Source organism: Peromyscus leucopus, chromosome 6 (assembly GCF_004664715.2).
Source record: "Peromyscus leucopus breed LL Stock chromosome 6, UCI_PerLeu_2.1, whole genome shotgun sequence".
Taxonomy (NCBI): Eukaryota; Metazoa; Chordata; class Mammalia; order Rodentia; family Cricetidae; genus Peromyscus; species Peromyscus leucopus.
The window spans coordinates 74,837,522-74,857,188 of record NC_051068.1 but is presented as its reverse complement, the minus strand read 5'-3'; the positions used below and the strand labels follow the sequence as shown (position 1 = coordinate 74,857,188).

The 19,667-nt window shown below is 39.7% G+C and overlaps 1 protein-coding gene across 1 annotated transcript in view; it reads left to right on the top strand.

Moving 5' to 3' along the window:
- The window catches only part of Man1a2 (mannosidase alpha class 1A member 2), a 128,311-nt gene that overhangs the window by 13,822 nt on the left and 94,822 nt on the right, over positions 1-19,667 (top strand). The window contains exon 2 of the mRNA XM_028877291.2: positions 17,762-18,017. Within this exon, the coding sequence (XP_028733124.1) occupies positions 17,762-18,017 (256 nt within the window). The remainder of the gene's footprint in view (positions 1-17,761; positions 18,018-19,667) is intronic.

The following is a 19,667-nucleotide window of genomic DNA, read 5'->3' as shown; positions in this document are numbered from 1 at the left end:
TGGGAAGAAATGAATCTATGTACACGAAACTCCTTAGTCCATATACTTTATTATTCTGTGACAGTTACAAGCTTATATTCTGCTCTCATATTTAGGTCATCTTTAGCCTGATTTCTCTCTACACTTGTCTGCGATCCCCTCTATGTTCTATCTTAATTCCTTCATCTAGTTCTGTCCCTTCTAGGTTCTCATCTATCTAGTTCTTTCTCCTATCAGCTCCTCTCCCATCTCCTTCTCTCTCATCTGGCTCTTCCTCATCTTGTTCTTCCCCATCTGGCTCTTCCTCATCTTCCATCTCGTTCCTCTTGTCCTCTCTTCTAGTCCTTCAATCTAGTTCTTCCCCATCTCAGTTGTTCCTCTCAAGTTCTTACCCATCTAGTTGTTCCATTCTCTTCTCTCTTCTCCTTCCTATGCCCTGGAAGTCCCGGTATATAAAGGGAGGGTCCGAGCTAAATTGTGTAAAGCTATTACTTAACGTCCACCTCTCCTAGGCGGTGTCCCCTTGTGGAATTTACCATAAGTCAGGAGACTTGCATGTGGGCTGTTATCATTGTTAGTCCTTGGAAGTTGGGCGCCCCCCTGGCGGTGTCTCCTTGTGGAATTTAAGTCAGGAGACTTGCAGGTGGGCTGTTATCATTGTTAGTCCTCAGAAGTTGGGCACCCATCTGGGTGGTGTTTCCTGTAGTCCTTGAAAGTGGCTAAGGGAGATAATCTGATTCCAGAGAAAGCCTTTCCTGAGGCTGTTCTCCAAATACCTGGAATGTGTATGTCCAGAGAGTGCTCAGTCTACACAGTTAGTACTTCTTAGGGGAAAGTCAATTGGGAAAACTATGAAGGCACACATGATTTTCATAACAGAAGACAGCTGATATATAACAAGCCAAGTAACACCAAAAACTCCTTGGGATTTGGCTTCTTCTGGAGGAATTCCATGATCCCTCCAGGTAGTGACTTTGCCATAACCAGCTGAGTTCTTATGATATATTCCTGCGGCCCGCAGCAGGGCAAATTCTACCAGAAATGTTTATTTGCTGTTGAGTTTTTGCTGAAACTTTTTTTTTGTTAGAATATTGTTGAAATAAAATTTATGCTGGGAAGTGGTGGCACATGCCTTTAATCCCAGCACTCCGGAGCAGAGGCAGGTGAATCTCTGTGAGTTCAAGGCCCCCCTTGGCTACAGAGTGAGTTCCAGAAAAGGCACTAAAGCTACACAGAGAAACCCTATCCTGAAAAACAAAAAAAAAATAAAAATAAAATTTATGGTGGAGATTGTTTATTCAGACTGGGTTTAAAACTTCCTTTAAAGGATATTTTTTGTAATACTTGTTTTAATATTTATATAGTCCATAGGAAAAGGCATCATTGTATGTTTAAAGTAACGTTGGACGCTAAGATAAAAGAGACTCTAGCTTTAGCCTTGACCTTTAGTATTGAAGTATATTAAGATATGCTATTTACCTTTTTTGTGCCTTGATGTCCTTCTTTATTTATGAAATGAAGGAATTAATTGGATCATTTTTTTTGTTCATGAACATTATCTAAAAGCAATTATTTGTGCAATAGGGCAAGTGTGTGGTACTTTACACAGCACAAAGACTGAAGATACAATATATTCTATTTAATAGAAATTAGTGTCAATTTTGTATATAAAATTACAAGTTATAAAATTGTTGTTGTTTTGTTTTTTGAGGCAGGGTTTCTTTTTGTAGCCTTGGCTGTCTTGGAACTAGTTCTGTAGCCAGGCTGGTCTGGTACTATCAGAGATTCACCTGCCACTGCCTCTCCAGTGCTGAGATTAAAGGCGTGCACCACTGCCACCTGGCTATAAAATAATTTTTAGAAAGTGACTAAAATTTATTTCTAATATAGTTATACAATATGTGCAAACTTAATAAACAAAAATGGTGGCTAAGGAGATGGCTCATTGTATAAGAGTAATTGGGGCACATGGATCCCCAGCACCTGTGTAAAATCTGGGTGTAGCCATGAACCTGAACCTCTCAGCACTGCAGGGAGTGGAGACAGGAGGCCAGCCAGCCTAGCCGAAAAACAAACAAAGGACTTGAGGTTCAGTGAGAGACCCTGGTTCAAAGCTGGAGAGGGCTAGAGCAGGACACCGACCGACCAACATTGTCTTCTTGCCTCTACCATCACACACTCATGCACACACATATATACCACATACGTAAATATATTTGTACACACACACACACTCTGCAAGTAAAACATGAAAACAAGTGAAATGACTTTGATATATTCTTGTTTCTCATTAGTGTAAAACAATAATTTATTGAATGTTTTGTATGTGCCATCTTGAAGAAAGAGTTCACTATACTTACAGAAGTGTTTCTGGGTGCCATTTTTTGGAGTTGGGTTTACAGTCACACTGTTTGATTTACTATCTACGCTGTAAGAGTAGAGTTTGGGGAAAACAGGGTCCTTGAGTAACTGAGCCATCAGGCCCTTTAAGGGCTTTCCCTGCTACTGAGGCACAAATTACCTTTGATTTAAGACTATCATTTTCTAACCTTAATATTGAGAGATGTCCCTGAAAAGATCTGGTCTCTTTTGTTCTGCAAATCTTACAAGTGAGGCAATATTTTTTTTAAAGGGAATAGGGTAATCTGGAGACAGTATGGATTATTGTTTTTGCCTTTTGATATTTTGATATTTACATATTCATAAAATCCTCTTATTTTTGTAGCTCTCTTAGTTTCTCCTTACTGATACTGATACCACTATTAAATTACTGTTCAGCAAATATTTTGAGTTTTTATTATGTACCAAGTAATATGCTAAGTATTGGGGATTATTGTGAAATACAGAGGATTAATTTTTGGCAATGGACACTACTGAAATCCACATTTTAGATTCAGTTCTTCCTATCATTCCTAATGCATTTCCCCCTGTGAGGGTCAGCTCTGATATTTGGATCCCTGCTACCGTCCGTGTTCAGGCTAGTCATCACTTTTGCTTCTCATTTTGTTTCTTTAATATCTTTTGTGCCGTTAACTTGGGTGTTTTGATTATGGAGTGGGCTGTCTGGAAATAAGTGGCAGATATGCCTAAGGTTTTGATTAGTAATGGATCCTAGCATATGAAAAGAGAGGCCAAGCATAGGCATAAATCTGAATAATTGTGTCCTTTAAACTGTTTGTGACCTGTGTACAGACGTGCAGGTGCTGTGACTGTCTTCATTTACTTGTTCAGTGTGCACACATGGTCCCCAATAGAAAGGTAGAGCATGATGAAAAGTTTGTGTTTGATATGTGTCTGCTAATGTGTTTATATAAAATGTGAAGTATTTCCTATTATTTTGTGATGCTGCAATAAACATTTGCCTTTTCATGACCCAAATTTTTTCCTTTGGTTGAGAAGCTGGTGGCAGTACACCAGGCTGAGGAGACCTCAAGCTCTGGCTCTCTTGCAAACTCACTGAAAATGTAAATTGATTGAAACTTTAGAAGAGCATTTAGCTAGCCTGACTAATGAACAGTGTATATTTCTTGATTCTGCAAGTCTAGGAAATTATCTTTGGGAAAACCTTGTGTCACTATATAAAGAAGTGTTGAAGAATGTTCCCTGAAGCTATGACATGACAGGATAAATGATCCAAATGTCCATCAGTGTAGTATTAGTTAAGTGAATTGTAATGACTTCATGTATACAGAAGTTTTACATTTTTAAAACTTATATAGATCTTTCTAGTTACTACAAATAAAATCACAGTTTTCATAGTTTTAGCATATTTAATTTCACATATATATATGTATATAATATATATCCTCCCATATCATTCTTGTTGAAAAAGTTAAAATACATAAAACCAACAGGTAATTAGTAAATGTCAGGGTATGCAGTAGAGTATTTCACATTTTCTTATTTCAGCTGAAGATTTATCTTTGAAGTCAGATATTGGCCTGACAATGCCATTTTCAAAACTTGTTTTTTTATGTTCATAACATCTTTCACACATTTTTTCAATATTATTATGATTGGGTATATGGATGTTTTGGGGCTCTGTTTCAATTATATTATCCACTTAGATATTCTGTTGTATAGTTAGCTCAGAAGTTATATGCTCCCCAGTTGATAGATTTTTAGAAAAGATTCATTCTACAGAAATCATTTGGAATGTATTATTAGGTGTATCTATTTTTCTTCAAGATTAAAATATGTAATTACTAGGTTGCAGTGTTGTTTCAGTAACCTGTGACATTCAGAGCTCCAGGTTGACACTTCAACCGTGTCTTTATAAACCCTGGTATTATTTGACTAAAGACCAATTTTAGTTTGTGTTTGCTTGGTTATTTATGAAGTGAGAATATTTGTGAACAAATTTCTTGGTTGTTTAGGTTTTGTATTCTTTGAGGCTTTCTCCTTCCTTTTTTGTGTTTGAGAAGGCACACCCCTGTGTGGTCCTGGCTGCTTTGAACTCCTAGGTTCAAGGGATCCTTTAGCCTCAGCCTCCCAAGTATCCTGGGATGACATATGTGTGCTACTACACCTAACTATGTTGATTTTTCTTTGGGGCTTTTGCCTTTTTCTTTCACATTTATAGAAATTATACTTTGCATCCTTTTGTTAAGTGTGTTATGATTTCTTCTTGCTATGGGGACTGTGCTGCTTAAGTTTTTGTGAACTTGACACAAACTAGAGTCACCTGGGAAGAGGGAACCTCGTCTGAGGAATTCGCCATTGGATTGGCTTGTGATCATTGCTGATATAGGTGGGCCAGCTCACTGAGGGGTGGTCATCCTGAGCAGGTGGGCCTGCACTGTGTAAGAAGATAGCCAGCCTGAGGGAGCATCAGTCAGTAAGCAGCATTCCATGGTCTTTGCTTCTGCTCCTGCCTTGCCTTCCCTCAGTGATGGGCTGTAACCTGTAAGAGTTATAAGCCCAGTCTTCCCTAGGTGCTTTTGCTCAGTGTTTGATTACAGCAACAGAGAGTGAGAGAGGGAAGGTACCTTGCTTTTGTGTTCTGTAGTTTTTTGCTTTTTTTTTTTGGCGGCGGGGGTGGTGGTGGAGGGTTCGAGACAGGGTTTCTCTGTGTAGCTTTGGTGCCTGTCCTGGATCTCACTCTGTAGACCAGGCTGGCCTTGAACTCACAGAGATCCACCTGCCTCTGCCTCCCAAGTGCTGGGATTAAAGGTGTGTGCCACCACCGCCTGGCTGTGTTCTGTAGTTTTAGGTTTACATAAATTTAACATTTTAATGGGATTTGAAATGATTACTGTAGCTGAAATTTTTCTAGTCCTGCCTGGGTCCTGTGGTTCTGCAGCCACTCAGACCCAAATAAACACACAGAGGCTTATATTAACTACGAACTGTATGGCCTAATGGCTCTGGCTTCTCGCTATCTAGATCTTACATCTTAAATTAACTCATTTCTATAAATCTATACTTTGCCACATGGCTCATGGCTTACCAGTATCTTTACATCTTGCTTCTCATGGCGGTAGCTGGCAGCATCTCCTTTGTTTTGCCTTTCTCCTTTCTCCTTCTCTGGTTAGAATGTCCCACCTAACCCTATTCTGCCTCACCATTGGCCAAACAGCTTTATTTATCAACCAATCAGAGCATCGTATTTTCACAGCATACAGAAAGACATTCCCCCATCATTTCCCCTTTTCTGTTTAAACAAAAGGAAGGTTTTAACTTTAACCTAGTAGAATTACTTATATCAAGCAAGAATTATAGTTACAATAACTAGTCTATTTGTATTTTGTAAAATTAAAGAAAATATTTTATCTATCCAATATTTATGAGTCTAAAGTTTTATATCTAATTTATCTTTTATCATAACCAAGGAAAATTATAACTATCTAGTCTTCAACTACATCAAAGACCTCAGAAGGATATAATATTACCTAAGTACTCTCGGAACACTCCCGAAAGTTGCTTGCATCCTTTTCCTGTTTCTCAGGTATTATTATAGTCCTTCTCAGGTCTTTGATGGGATTGGAGACTAACAGTTATGATTACAATCTTCTTGTACCTTAGCCAGAACATATTAAGTATGTTCAAGGTAGGACATCTTTTGGAAGGATCGCTGTAACGTACCTATGTTCCAGACTCCTCTGGATTTTAGTATTGTGTTTCTTGTTTGGTGTTCTTGTTGGTGTAGTTTCATCTTGTATAGGTTGTTATCCCTTATTCCTCTGGGACAATATTTGGTAATCATCCCTATTGTAAATAGTTTTGTATTAGGTTAGAATTTTCTTCTTTAGACAAAAGGGGGAAGGTGTAGTGGGTAGCTGTTCCAGTTTTGATCTTGTAACACTGTCCCTAGAGTGATAGCAAGTAATTGCCTGACCTGCCCCTGGGGCATGGCTGAGAGGGAGCTCCTTAAGACTTGAGGTGCATATGTGCTGGCCCCTTCTGGATACCTCATGGTCCTGGAAGCTGGATGGGAGACCAAGCCAGAGGTCTACGCTGGATGGTACTTCATCTCTCCTGGATCCTGTAACCAATCCCTATTGGCTATAAGTTACCCCAGAAATAAACCTCTCTTGATTACCAGATAAATTACGTGGAATTGCCTCATTAATTACAGTTATAGATTACTTTTGGGTTTTATATTAGAAAGTTTTCCTGGTGTTACAGCCAACACTTTCCATTCTGGTGGTTTTAATTTTTGCTTTAGTTATTTGGTACTGATTTTTGTATATAATGAAGCACTGATAGGTTTTCATATCACCGATGTGTTTTCCATATGAGTGTCTACTTGTCTCTATTTCACTTAGTGAGGAGTCTTTCCTATAAATTTATGATACCATGTATACTATGAAAAGTTTCAATATTCTTAGATTTGTTTCTGAGGTTTTTGTTTTCTTGGCGCTTTTATATATTTCCATTGGGGATAATGTAGCTTAGATGAGGATAGATTAGATTAGTGTGTTTTTCAAATGTTTTCTTCAAAACTTCTCACCTTAATAATTCCAAGATCATAAGTATTCAGGTAATTCACCTAACATGAAACTAACCATTTTAAAGTGATGACCTACATAGTGGCATTTTTAGGTATAATATTATCCAACTACTATCCCTACTTTGAAAACAGTTTCAACACATCAAAAGGAACCAGCTTTGTGAAGATAGCTTTCCAATTTCTATAAGCAGCTGTTGGAATTTTGGTAAATCTGAGGGTTGCTTTGGGTACTGTGCTGTCCTAACAGTGCTAAGCCTTGCAGTGTATGCTCACTCTCTGTTACTTAGGTCTCACATACTTTCTGCATTATTTGTAGTTTTCAGTGTGAGTGTTTTCTCCACCTTAAATTTATTGCAGTATTTTTCATTTTCTTTTTAGATGTTATTAAGAATATGATTGTATTCTTGGAAGGACGTGGTCTTCATCCCCAGCACTTGGGAAGCAGAGACAGGTCAAGGCTGGCCTGGTGCACATGAGTTCTAGGACAGCCTGGACTACATAGAGAGACCTGTCTCAAAATAAAAGGCAGACAGTCCTACAAGTGATTTTCTCCATTCTTGAAATATAGTGGTCTCTAGTTTTTGTTTACTGCTTTTATTTTTTTCTGGAGTTAAGATATACTGGTGTCATAAAATGAATTAAGTTTTTCTTCTTCAGTTTCCTGAAAGCTTCTGTGGAGCTGATAGTAATTTTACCCTAAGTCTTTAGTAGAATTCTCAAGTGAAGTAATCGTAACTGAGGAGAGAGAGAGAGAGAGAGAGAGAGAGAGAGAGAGAGAGAGAGAGAGAGAGAGAGGAGAGAGAGATTGCTGTTGTGCATCTTTTCTCATTTCTGATGTTGAAAATTTGTTACAATTTCAGTACCTTTCATTCAGTAACCAATAAGAGAAGTCGAAGGAAAATCAGTAGGAACATAAAACCAACTTGACTTGACATTTATAAAATACTACCCAACAATAGCAAAAATATACATTCTGTTATAAAAGGATTCAGATCATATGAAGTATGCGCTTAGATTCAGTGAAATTAAAACACATCAGTAAGGTAAAGATACTAGATAATCTCCAAATGTCTGGAAATGGACCCCTCTCTGAATCGTAGGTTACAGAGAACATAAAAAGTGCATTTGGATGAGCAGTGGGTTTATAATGGACTGTACACTTGAGCACTATCTAATACTAATGTAGCTACTTCCACTTACAGGCTTTTGTTTTTAATGAAGAAACCATCCTTGTTGTTGTTTGTTTTTGCTCTTTTGGGGGGGCCTGCCACCCAGCTCCCAAATAAATCACACACGGAGTCTTATTCTTAATTATAAATGCCCAGCCTTAACTTGGCTTGTTTCTTGCCAGCTTCTCTTAACTTTTAAATTAACCCGTCCGTCTTTTGCCTCTGGGCTTTTGTAGCTGAAGTTTTCTCCACTCCTGCCTGGCCCACGGTCAGAACAAATCTCTCTCACCCGCCAGTCCTGCAGCTGCTCAGACTCAACCAAGTAAACACACAGAGACTTATATTTCTTACAAACTGTATGGCTGCAGCAGGCTTCTTGTTACCTAGTTCTTAAATATATCTTAAATTAACCCATATATCTATTATTCTATAAGTTGCCACATGGCTCATGGCTTATTGGTACCTTACATCTTGCTTTTCATGGTGGCCTTCCACTTCCCAGAATTCTCTTCTCTGCTTGTTCCACCTATACTTCCTGCCTGGCTACTGACCATTCAGCATTCTATTTATACAGAGCAATATCCACAGCAGGCTTTTACTTTTTTCTATTTTTGAATGGCTTTCTTCCCTCCCCTCCCCTCTCTATTGGCCATTCAGTTCTTTATTAGACCATCAGGTGTTTTAGACAGCTTTACAGAGTTCAACAAATGCAACAAAAACAAAAGTAACATACCTTAAAATAATATTCCACAACATGTCCTGACATGTATTTGTTTGTTTTTGAGACAGGGTCTTGACATACAGCTCATGCTGACCTAGAGCTCACTCTGTAGCCCAGGCTAACCTCAAACACACAGTCTTCTTGCCTCTATTGGGATCTGCCTTTTTAAGATTTAAAAAAATTTGTGTGTCAGTGTGTAGGTATGAGCTTGTGTGTGCGAAGAGAGCATTGTATCTCTTGGAGCTAGAGTTACAGTAGTAGTGATCTGACAGACATGGGTCCTGAGATCTGAACTTGGGTCTTCTGGAAATGTAGCAAGTGCTCTTAACCACTGAGCCATCTCTTCAGTCTCTTGGTTCTGCCCTTCTAAAATCTCTAATATTTAGACCTTTTTTTTTTTTTTTCATATATTTAGGGGTGTGTATGTGTGTCTCTTTCCAGTCTCTGTTCCTTCTCTACTGAAGTCAGTCTTGATGTCTTTCTAAGATTTAAGTGTAGTTGTGTTGTTTCAAATTGAAGTCCTGTAGTAGCTTCCTCTTGTCCTCAGGATGCACTGTAACATCAATTCATTACCCCCACTCCCACCCCCGCTCCTGAGTTTTTGTTAAGCTCAGTCTGTCCTACTGTAGTATATTTTCTTCTATCTGAGATTTCCTTTATTGGCTATACCAAATTACTTTGTCTATATGTTGTGTCACTTCTTTGTGCCATCATACACTCTACTTTCTGTGGTCTGTTTTCTTGTTTAGCCTAGCAGATTCCCATTCTTTTTAATTTCTGTTTGATGATCACATCTATCTCTTTGCAAAAACTGTTTTCAGATCATACTCTGAAGCTTAACATGTAGCTCTTTTTTCCATGTGTGGCTTACCTTTTCTGTAGCAGTTGCTGGCTCATATTTCCTCTATTGTGATTTATTTATTATGCACTTACTCTGCTTACATATTTGATTTTTACTCCTATAAGCAAATATTTTGGTGTGTGTGTGTGTGTGTGTGTGTGTGTGTGTGTGTGTGTGTATGTATTCCCAGAGCCTATTTTATTGCTCCTTGCCTTTGGGTGCTATGGATGATTGATTGATAAATAAAACACTGATTGGCCAGTAGCCAGGCAGGAAGTATAGGCAGGACTAGCAGAATTGAGAGAACAGGAAGGCAGAGGGGAGGAGATGCCAGCCTGCCATCTAGGGAGCATCATGTAAAGCCACGGAACACATGGCGACATACAGATTAACAGAAATGGGCTGAGTATAAGAGTAAGAGCTAGACAATGGTAGGCCTGAGCTAATGGCTGAGCAGTTTAAATAATATAAGTGTCTGTATGTTTATTTTATAAGTGGGCTACGGGACTGCTGGGGCTTGGCAGGACCTGGAGAGAAAAACTTTAGCTACATTTGGGAAATACTGGCTGATTATCGTTGAATTCAGTGACTGACAACTATTCATTTGACCTAAAATTACTATTAAGATGAACTCCTATTAAGAGTCAAATTAGACTGATCAATTAGTGCTCACTATATAAATAGAAAAGAACCAAATTGATGATCTGTACCTGAAGAAAGACTGTGAGTTTGTGTTGTTGGTCATGGGCTGCATCATTATGTAGCAATGCTTTGGAGCCTGTGGTGACAGATTGGCCTTGGGATTGGTGCTTGAGGCTCAGTGGATTTCTCAGTGCTTGGCTTTGAATCTCCTTTGAGCCTTTTTCATGTGGCTGATGCATTACTTGTATTGATCCAGAATTAGGCTTCTCTATTAACACGTCTGAAGAGGAGGGTTCACTCTTATGGAATGAGGAGTCCCAGTGGTACAGTTTGTACTCTGATTCTTAACATAATCAGTATACTAGAAAGTGCATGATTTGGTGTATCATAATAGTATACAGAAAGTTCTTTGTTCTGGGTGTGTGACTGCTATTCCGGGTAGATAGAGTACATTCATTTGCTACTGAGAATCATCTTGGACTGAATTGTGAATAACTCCCTTATAATAGTTGGCACCATGCTATCTCATGGCCACCTCCAAGTTGGAGGGGTCCTTCTGTCATGGCCTTGAAGGTGAGGCATTTCCTTTTAGAAGGTCTTCATTTTCTTCAGGCACTTTTCACTAAGTTGTGCAGCATGTCAGGTGTGTTGTTTCACTGTTTTCTTTACCAGTTACCAATTGCCCTCTAGTCATTTACTAAAACCATTTTGGTCTATATTGTACATCAGTAGCAATTTACATAATTTTGTCACTTTTTATTTTTTTCCTACATTCTATGAAATTTCCCTTTAATATTATTAAAACAGACTGTTTCATAGCTAATTTTAAATTTTTTGGTATAGGCTGTCAATCTTAGCAAGGAAATCATAGACATAACCAAGTTCAGCAGTGTAAACATGGTATAAAAAGGCCATTAGTAGAAGTTGGAAATCTTGGCGTCTAGAAAGGCAGGACCAAAGGGTGGTGGAGGAGAGTGTTTGCTGAGCACTGGCTGTCCACTGCCTTCCTTTCTGCACTCTTTTTTTTGGGGGTGGGGGTTTCAAGACAGGGTTTCTCTGTGGAGCTTTGGTGTCTTTCCTGGAACTCACTCTGTAGCCCAGGCTGGCCTCGAACTCAGAGATCCGCCTGCCTTTGCCTCCCAAGTGCTGCGATTAAAGGTGTGCACCACCACCACCAGGCCCCTGCCACACTCTTCCTTGGAGTGGTTTGTCAATTCCTGTGGGTTCTCCCTGTGATGGAGACTGTTTTGAAGTCCTTCCCATCTGTTTCGTTCGTTCTTTCATTTCTTGTTTAGGTTTTGCTGCTGATGGTTTTCTACGGCAGTCAACTAGAAGCTGTGAGAGCGTCTTGGTCACTCATCTTGAAGGGAATTGATTCTGTCATTTAGGAATGACTATATGAGTGAGAAGAATATTTGCCTTTGGAAAGTGTCTTTTATTTGGTTGTTTATTTTATTTATATTTCTCTTTTTCTCCTTTGTTATGAGGTATATCCATCAGAAATGAATATTGACTTTTATTCTCTTTTTTGCTTCTAATGATTGATTTTATTATTTTACTTTATTAGTGGACAAATTTTATTTTTCTAAAGCTTTTAATATTTCAGAGAAATTCAATTATGATGAATTATCCTTTTTTCTAGTGCTTTTTCCTAAAACACTAAAATTTAAGGAATTCAAGTTTTTAATTTTTAAAATCATTATTAAAATTATGTAAGTTTTCAGTTCACACATGTTGCTCTCAAATGTACTTCACTTATGACTGAGCAATTGGATCTAGTATTTAGCTAATAAAGTAAAACGTTGGGAGCTATTACATGGCAGTGTTATTAGCAGCCAGATGTTGTTACTACCACAGGAGTTTTAACTTGGGTTTGAGGCAACCCAAGTTAAAACTTGGCAAGTTGCTTAAAGACAATTGTTATTTATAGCTCTTTTGATTGTATCTCAGCACTTCAGGTGGGACTTGGAACTTGTTTGCCTTTCAATCTTTTTGAGCCTCTGTTACCTGCCTGTTGAACTGGCTTTCCATGATAGATCTGAACAAAAACCAAAATCTCGGGACTTACTAGCTTTTATCTTATTAGAAAAGATATTTAGTCACAACAGCACAGATGGTGGTATTATGAAAGAAGGGATTATTATGGTGCCATGAGACTGTGCTAGAGCCTAATCCAGGAGTTATTTGAAGAAATTATAACTGACCTGTGGCTTGAGGGTAAAGAAAGAGTTTAAGTGTTTACTAAGTAGGGGGAAATAACATGCACAAGAAGCTGTCAGTGAAAGAGGTGTTTAGGGGACTGCAAGGAGTGTGGCTGAGCACAAAGGATACATGTGCAAGATGAAGCTGCAAGACAGAGAGAGGTGCATTATGTAGAATTCCTTCCTATGAGGAGGGCATAAATGAAGTGTTGCAAATAAGGGTGACATAGTGTATATGGTGTCAGAAAGCCTTTTGTTCTGCATGTAGCTGGAGAAGGGCTTTCAGTGGAACCACAGTGCATGTGTGAAGACTATTGGGAGGCTATTGCAGGCACAGTGGTAGCCTGGAGCACAGATAGAAACACTGGAGGAAGGAGACTGTTCAGAAAGATTTCGGGGGCAAAATGAGAGCAGTTTCTATTGAGTTTCATTTAGATGACAAGAGAAGTTGCTATTTACTAGGATGAAGAATGGAGGGGGAATGTGTTTGAGGGATGGAACCCACTATTCTAGTTTGGATTGTTCAGTGGAGGCCTCACATAAACACTTAAAAACACTGTTTAGGAGGGCTTGGATTAGAAATGAGAATTTTCCTTTTGCTAAGTGAATAATACTAATTTTATTTTTTACATACTATCTTCCAGTTTACGTCACATGTTTTATAAAAGTTAATCGCATTTTCTGAAAGATATTTTAATTTTTGTAGATCTTCTAAAGCTGTTGGTCTTTGAAAGGAAATTGTGATTCATGAATTTTATTCTTTTTCCCCCCGTGCCCTGTGGCTCAGGCCTTGAAGGAGTTGTACCTGGAGGCCTGCTCAGCTGCTGCTCTGTGAGAGCCTGTGTGGGGTTTTTTGTTTGTTCTGTTTTTCCTTTTTTTTTTTTTTTTTTTTTTTGTTTGTTTTTTGAGACAAGGTTTCTCTGTGTTGCCCTGGCTGTCCTGGAACTTGCTTTGTAGACCAGGCTGACTTCGAATTCCTGTCTCTGCTAGGATTAAAGGCATGTACCACCATCGCCCAGCTGAGATGCCGTGTTGTTAGAGAAGAAGCTATTGAGGCCATAGAGAAGTAGTTGAACTGGAGTAAGCTGTAGGTGTGGGATGTCCTGGGAGTTTGAAGTTGATCATCTATTTTGGGAGGCTTCTGTGTCGGGCAGTTTTCAAGCCATCTAGAAACAAACATAGGTCCTGTGCATATAGTGTGCCCTAATGTCCACTTCTTCAGGGACCCACTTGGACTAAGAGCTACTGTTCCCAGGGATTTCCAGGTCCCACAGGAAGAACTGAGTTATAGTCTTTAATGGTGGCCTTAGAAATAGAAGGTGGTGCCACTATGAGTGCCATTGTAGACACATGGACAATGGAAATGTTGACACTGGACTAGAGGGGAAAGAAGAAGGCACGGTTTTCCACCAGTTATGCCTTTAAAGATGTGGGCCTTGTCTTAGAATGGTTTAGTGTCTTCTACATTTTTGCAGCTTTTCTCACAAGTTGTTGTTATTGTCTTGTTTAGGGAAGCTGAAACGGTATAAGAGTGCAGGTCCTGGTCCCAGAACACAATGATAATATAGCCCAAGTCATTAATTAGCTGTGTATATGGCTGTGTGTAGGGAGTGATTGGTAAGGAGAAAGGTAGAGCCACTCAAAGAGAATGAAGGAATCCAGGTAAGGACTTTGCTGGACTTCCACCCTGGGGTCCTTGTAGGAGAATATTATTTTAAGGTGTGTTACTTTTGTTTATGTTGCATAAACTCTGTGAAGCTGTGTTACTGTGCTTGTCTAAAACACATGATGATCTAATAAAGAACTGAATGGCCAATAGCAAGGCAGGAGAAAGGATGAGAGAATATATAGAGGGAGAAAAGAGAGGAAGGAACGAGAGAGGAAGGAGGACTCCAGGGACCAGCCACCCAGCTACATAGCAAGCCATGGTGTAAGAGTAAGATTTACACAAGTAAGAGAATGGGGAAAAGCCCAGAGGCAGAAGATAGACAGGATAATGTAAGTTAAGAAAACTGGCTAGAAACTAAGACAAGCTAAGGCCAGGCATTCGTAAGAATAAGCCTCCATGTGTGATTTACTTGGGAGCTGGGTGGCGCCCCCCCCCCCCCAAAAAAAAAAGAGTAAAAGACCAAAGCAACAGGTCCTCTCATCCATTCTTCTAATAATCTTGTGTGTTTGGCAGAGGCTTTCTGTCATATGAGAAAAGGAGGCTCAGAGAGGTGATACATGTTTAATGACACCTAGTGAAGATTCCACAGGCCTTATAGAGAGATGTCCTAGGTTAGTGTGTTTTGTCTTGCTGAAAGGGCTGTGGAGAATAAGGAGACTATGACCAGGTAATTTTGGAAATACTGTGTTAGATATTCTATCACAGAGCTCAGGCCCTGTCAGATGGTCATGTTTCATTGAGAAGCATTGAAAAGACAGATGGGCTATATTGTAGCCTGTGTCCCTTGCCATCCACGTCAGGGTTGACTCTGGATGGTTCGGTGGTGGGTGAAGATGCTTTATAGTCATGCCCGTGAGTCTGTGCAAACGGGGGCTTTTGAATGGAGGGGAAGCAGTGCAATTCTGGAAGCTGTTACTGTACTTAGTGGCTACAGACTGTGCCCAACAGGTTTGGCCATCCATCCTTTACAAACCAACTAAAAGCCAGTTTAATAGAGAAAAAGAGGATTTAGTCAATGTGGCCACATTATGATGGATGGACTTGAGGGGGGTTGTCACTAGATCTATTAATTAGCTCTTTTGATTGGCTTATTGAGAACAGGTAGCTTGTTGGAGCACAGGCTGTTAGCCCCAAGCTTCCTTCTAGAGACCCCACTACTTGTCATGAAGACAGGAACTTCTTCACTGGAAAGAACTAGTTCTCCTGTTTGGCTGTCTCTTCCTTGGGGCTCAGTCTAGGCCCTCCGCTTTTCTGAACCTGTGTGTATATCTGTGCTTGCATAGAGGAAGTTGGGGAGACTCTTAGCTGAAAGTGACAGAATTGGGAGAAACCCCACAGAATCTGAAAACTGGGCCAGAATCTCCCTTTCTCTTCTCTATTGATCCATGCTGACAACTTGTCCTCACGCTGATTGTCTCATGGGTGTAGCTGTTAACAGCTTCATGCACCATAGCTACATTTGAAGAAAAGAATAAATAGTTGGGTCAGTTTGGACTTAGTAGCCAAAAGGCTGTTTCCTCAGCTGTCTTTGTCCATTTCTTAATCCACAGAGAAAAATATTTCCTGTAGACCCCTTTTTTCTTGTTTATTAGATTAGGGTTATGTGACTACCCCTAGCTGTGGACAGGTGGGAAAGATTTGGTTGGTATAGATGGATTATGGTGTGTTTCATTGGGCAGGCACAATGTTCTATTTTTGGTAAGCTAGCTTTGTAGTGTGTGTGTGTGTGTGTGTGTGTGTGTGTGTGTGTGTGTGTGTGTTCCTGTCTTCTGTTTAACCATCTATTGAAGGGCATCTGAATTTTTCTAGTTTGTGCCTATTATGAATAAAGCTGGTATAAATGTTTATATAGACTTTTCTTCCAGTTTAAAAATTATGGTAAAGTCTATATACTTTATTATGTTGGCCTTCTTGAAGTACAGTGGCATTAGGTATGCTCGTCATCATTCTCCTTCATCTCTAGACCTCTTTTTTTTTTTTTTTGATTTTTTTGTTTTTCAAGACAGGGTTTCTCTGTGTAGCTTTGCGCCTTTTCCTGGAACTCACTTGGTAGCCCAGGCTGGCCTCGAACTCACAGAGATCCGCCTGCCTCTGCCTCCTGGGTGTTGGGATTAAAGGCGTGTGCCACCAATGCCCGGCTCTAGACCTCTTTTTATCTTGGAAACAGAAACTCTGTACCCATAAAACAATGACTTCGTCACGCCTACTCCTGTCCCTTGATACCACTATTTTACTTTGCAGCTCCATAGCTTTACCTTCTCTACATACCTCACATGAGTGGAACAGCATTTGCCTTTCTGTGACAGGATGGCATTGTAGGCTTTTGTGTGAACATAACCTTTCATTTCTGACATAAATGTGCAGGAGTACACTTGCTGGATTCTGTGACAGTTGCATGTTCAGTTTTTTTTTTTTTTTAAAAGAAATCACCAAATTTTTCCCATAGTGGCAGTGCTGATTTACATTCCGTCCAGCATTATTTAGGTCCAGTTTCTACAGAGGTGACTCTGGTCATAATGGATTGTTCCCCCTTAGAGAGTGTCATGCCAGTTTATTTGGGAAGTAATGGCTCTAGCAAGTCTCAGCCCTGATTGTATTCCTGTGCAATGGGATGAATTTGAAGAGAAGATTGAGATCTCTCTCCCAGAAGAAGAACTGGGGAGAAAATGCAGTTGTTGAGAACGTGGCGTTGCTGGTGAGACTGAAATGGCATTGCGCCTGGAAGAAGTGTTTCCTTAAGAAAATGAACATGGTGTCCCTCACGGAATGCAGTTACACTCTGGCCACTTCCCACCCAGCGTGTCTGCTGAATCCAGTGAAAGGATTGACACAGGTTGAGTGCTCTGACCTGAAACGCCGGCAGGCATGGCATGTAAAAGGTTTCAGATTTTAGAGCATTTAGGAGTAAGGGTGTTTAGATTAGGGGAACACAACAGAACTTTCAGAACCTGAGAAACTGAAATCTGAAACACTTGTGGTCTCAGTTATTTAGGATAAGAAACACTGTATTCACCACTAACTAAAGTAGAACTTTGATTTTTGAAAAAGGCTGAAGAGAGTTTTAATGATTCTTCATCAGTTGGGAATCGTGGCGTCACTTCATCCTGGCCATTGCCGAGCAGCCTCAGCAGCATATGCTGCACTGGATAAACAAAGTTCCCTGCCTCTAACCCCCCCCCCCCCCCCCCCCCCCCCCCCCCCCTGTTCCTAGGTTCATCTGTTTGTCCCTGTGCTGTTTAACCACTGACTTGCTTCCTCCTTGCCCCCATCCTTGCCCACTTTCCGTGGATCCCCTTCAAGTTACTGTTGTAGTTTTCTCTGTTCTCGCTAATGGAATTAGAACGTTTTCTAGGCTTCCTCTCTCCATGTAAAATACTTACTCGTTATCAGGAATACATTTTCCTTCTCATCCCACCTTCTATTTATCCTGCTCTTTAGGCAAATAGGAATTTCTGTCACTAATAATTCTTAGCTTTTAATGGTGGTGGGCTAAAAAACAAGCATTAGAATTTTAAGGTTTGGTCTACTGCTCTTTCTTACCAGTTTTTTTAAATTTAAATTTATTTTTATTTACTTTTAATTCACAGGGAAGAAGAAGAGCGTCTGAGAAATAAGATTCGAGCTGATCATGAGAAGGCCCTGGAAGAAGCAAAAGAAAAATTAAGAAAGTCAAGAGAGGAAATCCGTGCAGAAATTCAAACAGAGAAAAGTAAAGTAGCCCAAGCAATGAAGATAAAAGAGACCAGAGTACTGCCCCCTGTCCCTGTCCCACAGCGTGTTGGGGTCACTGGTGGAGACCCAGAAGACACCGAGATTAGGAAGAAAAGAGAAAAAATTAAAGAGGTAATGAGCTGAGGTTGGTGATATGAGTGATTGCAGATATGTGTCTGATTGTATGTTATGTGCTGTTCTGTGTTCACGGTGCTTGTTCTCAGTGTAGTTGTAATTCAGTTTCCAGTGGATAGCAAGGACTGGAGCTCTGTCTTCTTCACTGATCATAATGTAAGTTTTTGAAATAAAAATTTGGTTCAAGTTTGTTTAGATGGTTACTTTACCTTCACTGTGTTAAAGATCTTTGGAAACACAGGACTTTATAATACAGTAGAATCTATGTATAAGTTTATTGAATAAGCAATTTAAAATATTCAATTTGAAGCGGCTGTACCAGGTGCTATGCAGACCCTGTCATAGACAAGGTTTTAAACAATCCCTGCTGTATGAGCCATGTTTTAAGGAACACTGCTGTTAGGACCATGCTTTTCAGAGATTTTTCATGGATTGAAGGATAGGGAAAAATTAATTTCAAAATTCTTTAAATTTATTTAGCCCCACAAGTCTCAAGTTGTAATTCTAGGAATTACTGACTAAGAGAATACCAGCTATAGTGAATTTGAGTTAAACTGTACTAACTGGGGCTCGTGATAATTTTGACTATAGTTTACAGTTACACTGCTTGAGAAGAAGCTTCGTCAGATGTTACAGCATCATCAAGAATACATTTTATTTATACAGGCAGGTATCTGTGTATATATCCTCGTAGTGGAGATACATTTTAACTTGGTCTGGCAGTTTTTCTCACTGCCATGATGTGGTATTTGACAAGAGCTACAAAAGAGGGAGGGAGGGAGGAGGGAGGGAGGGAGGGAGGAGGAGAAGGAAGGAAGGAAGGGAGGAAGGAAGGAAGGGAGGAAGGGTAGATGGGTTTATTTTGGCTCATAGTTTGAGAGGATATTGTTGTGTCAGGGAAGGTGAGATGGCTAGTCACGTTGTATCTGCAGTCAGGAAGCAAGAGAGCGGTGAATTCTGTACTCAGCAGGCTTCCTCCCTTTCTCTCCCTTTCCCCAGTTTGAACCAAGAGAAACAGATGATACCACTCACTTTCAGCATGGGTCTTTTCTTCCTCAGCGAAGCCTCCCAGGAAACACCCTCACAGACATAGCCAGAGTTGTTTCTAAGTGGTTCCTTATCCTTATCCTCTGAACAAGGGCACTAGGCATGGCTGATTTTAAGTCTGTAATATGCATTTGTCTCTGTCTCTTTCCTTTTGTTATTTAGTTTTTCTTTGTTGGGAGAGAGTTAGCCATTATCAGTTTTGGGATTAAATTATATTATGTAAACGTTGAGATCATGTAATGAGATAATCTCCTTCCTCTTAATGTCTATTCTAATATGAATACAAAGGACTTGATTATCCTACTTGATTCATATACCCATCAAGTCCCTGTGACTAGAGTAAGGATTGGCAGATTACATCCTGTGGGCTGAATTTCTTTCATTTGCCTGTTTTTGAAAAATCAATTTTAGTTAGAATGTAGACATGGCCTTTTGGTTACATATTACCTAGGATTGCTTTGTGCTTCTGCAACACTTTAAATCTTTTGGTCTCTAGACTAAAGGTAAGAGATTGTGTAGTTAGGCTGAGTTAGTCGGTGGTAGAAGCAAAGCCCCTGATTGACAACCTATTCATTATCACAGTGAAGAAAGAGGAACTGT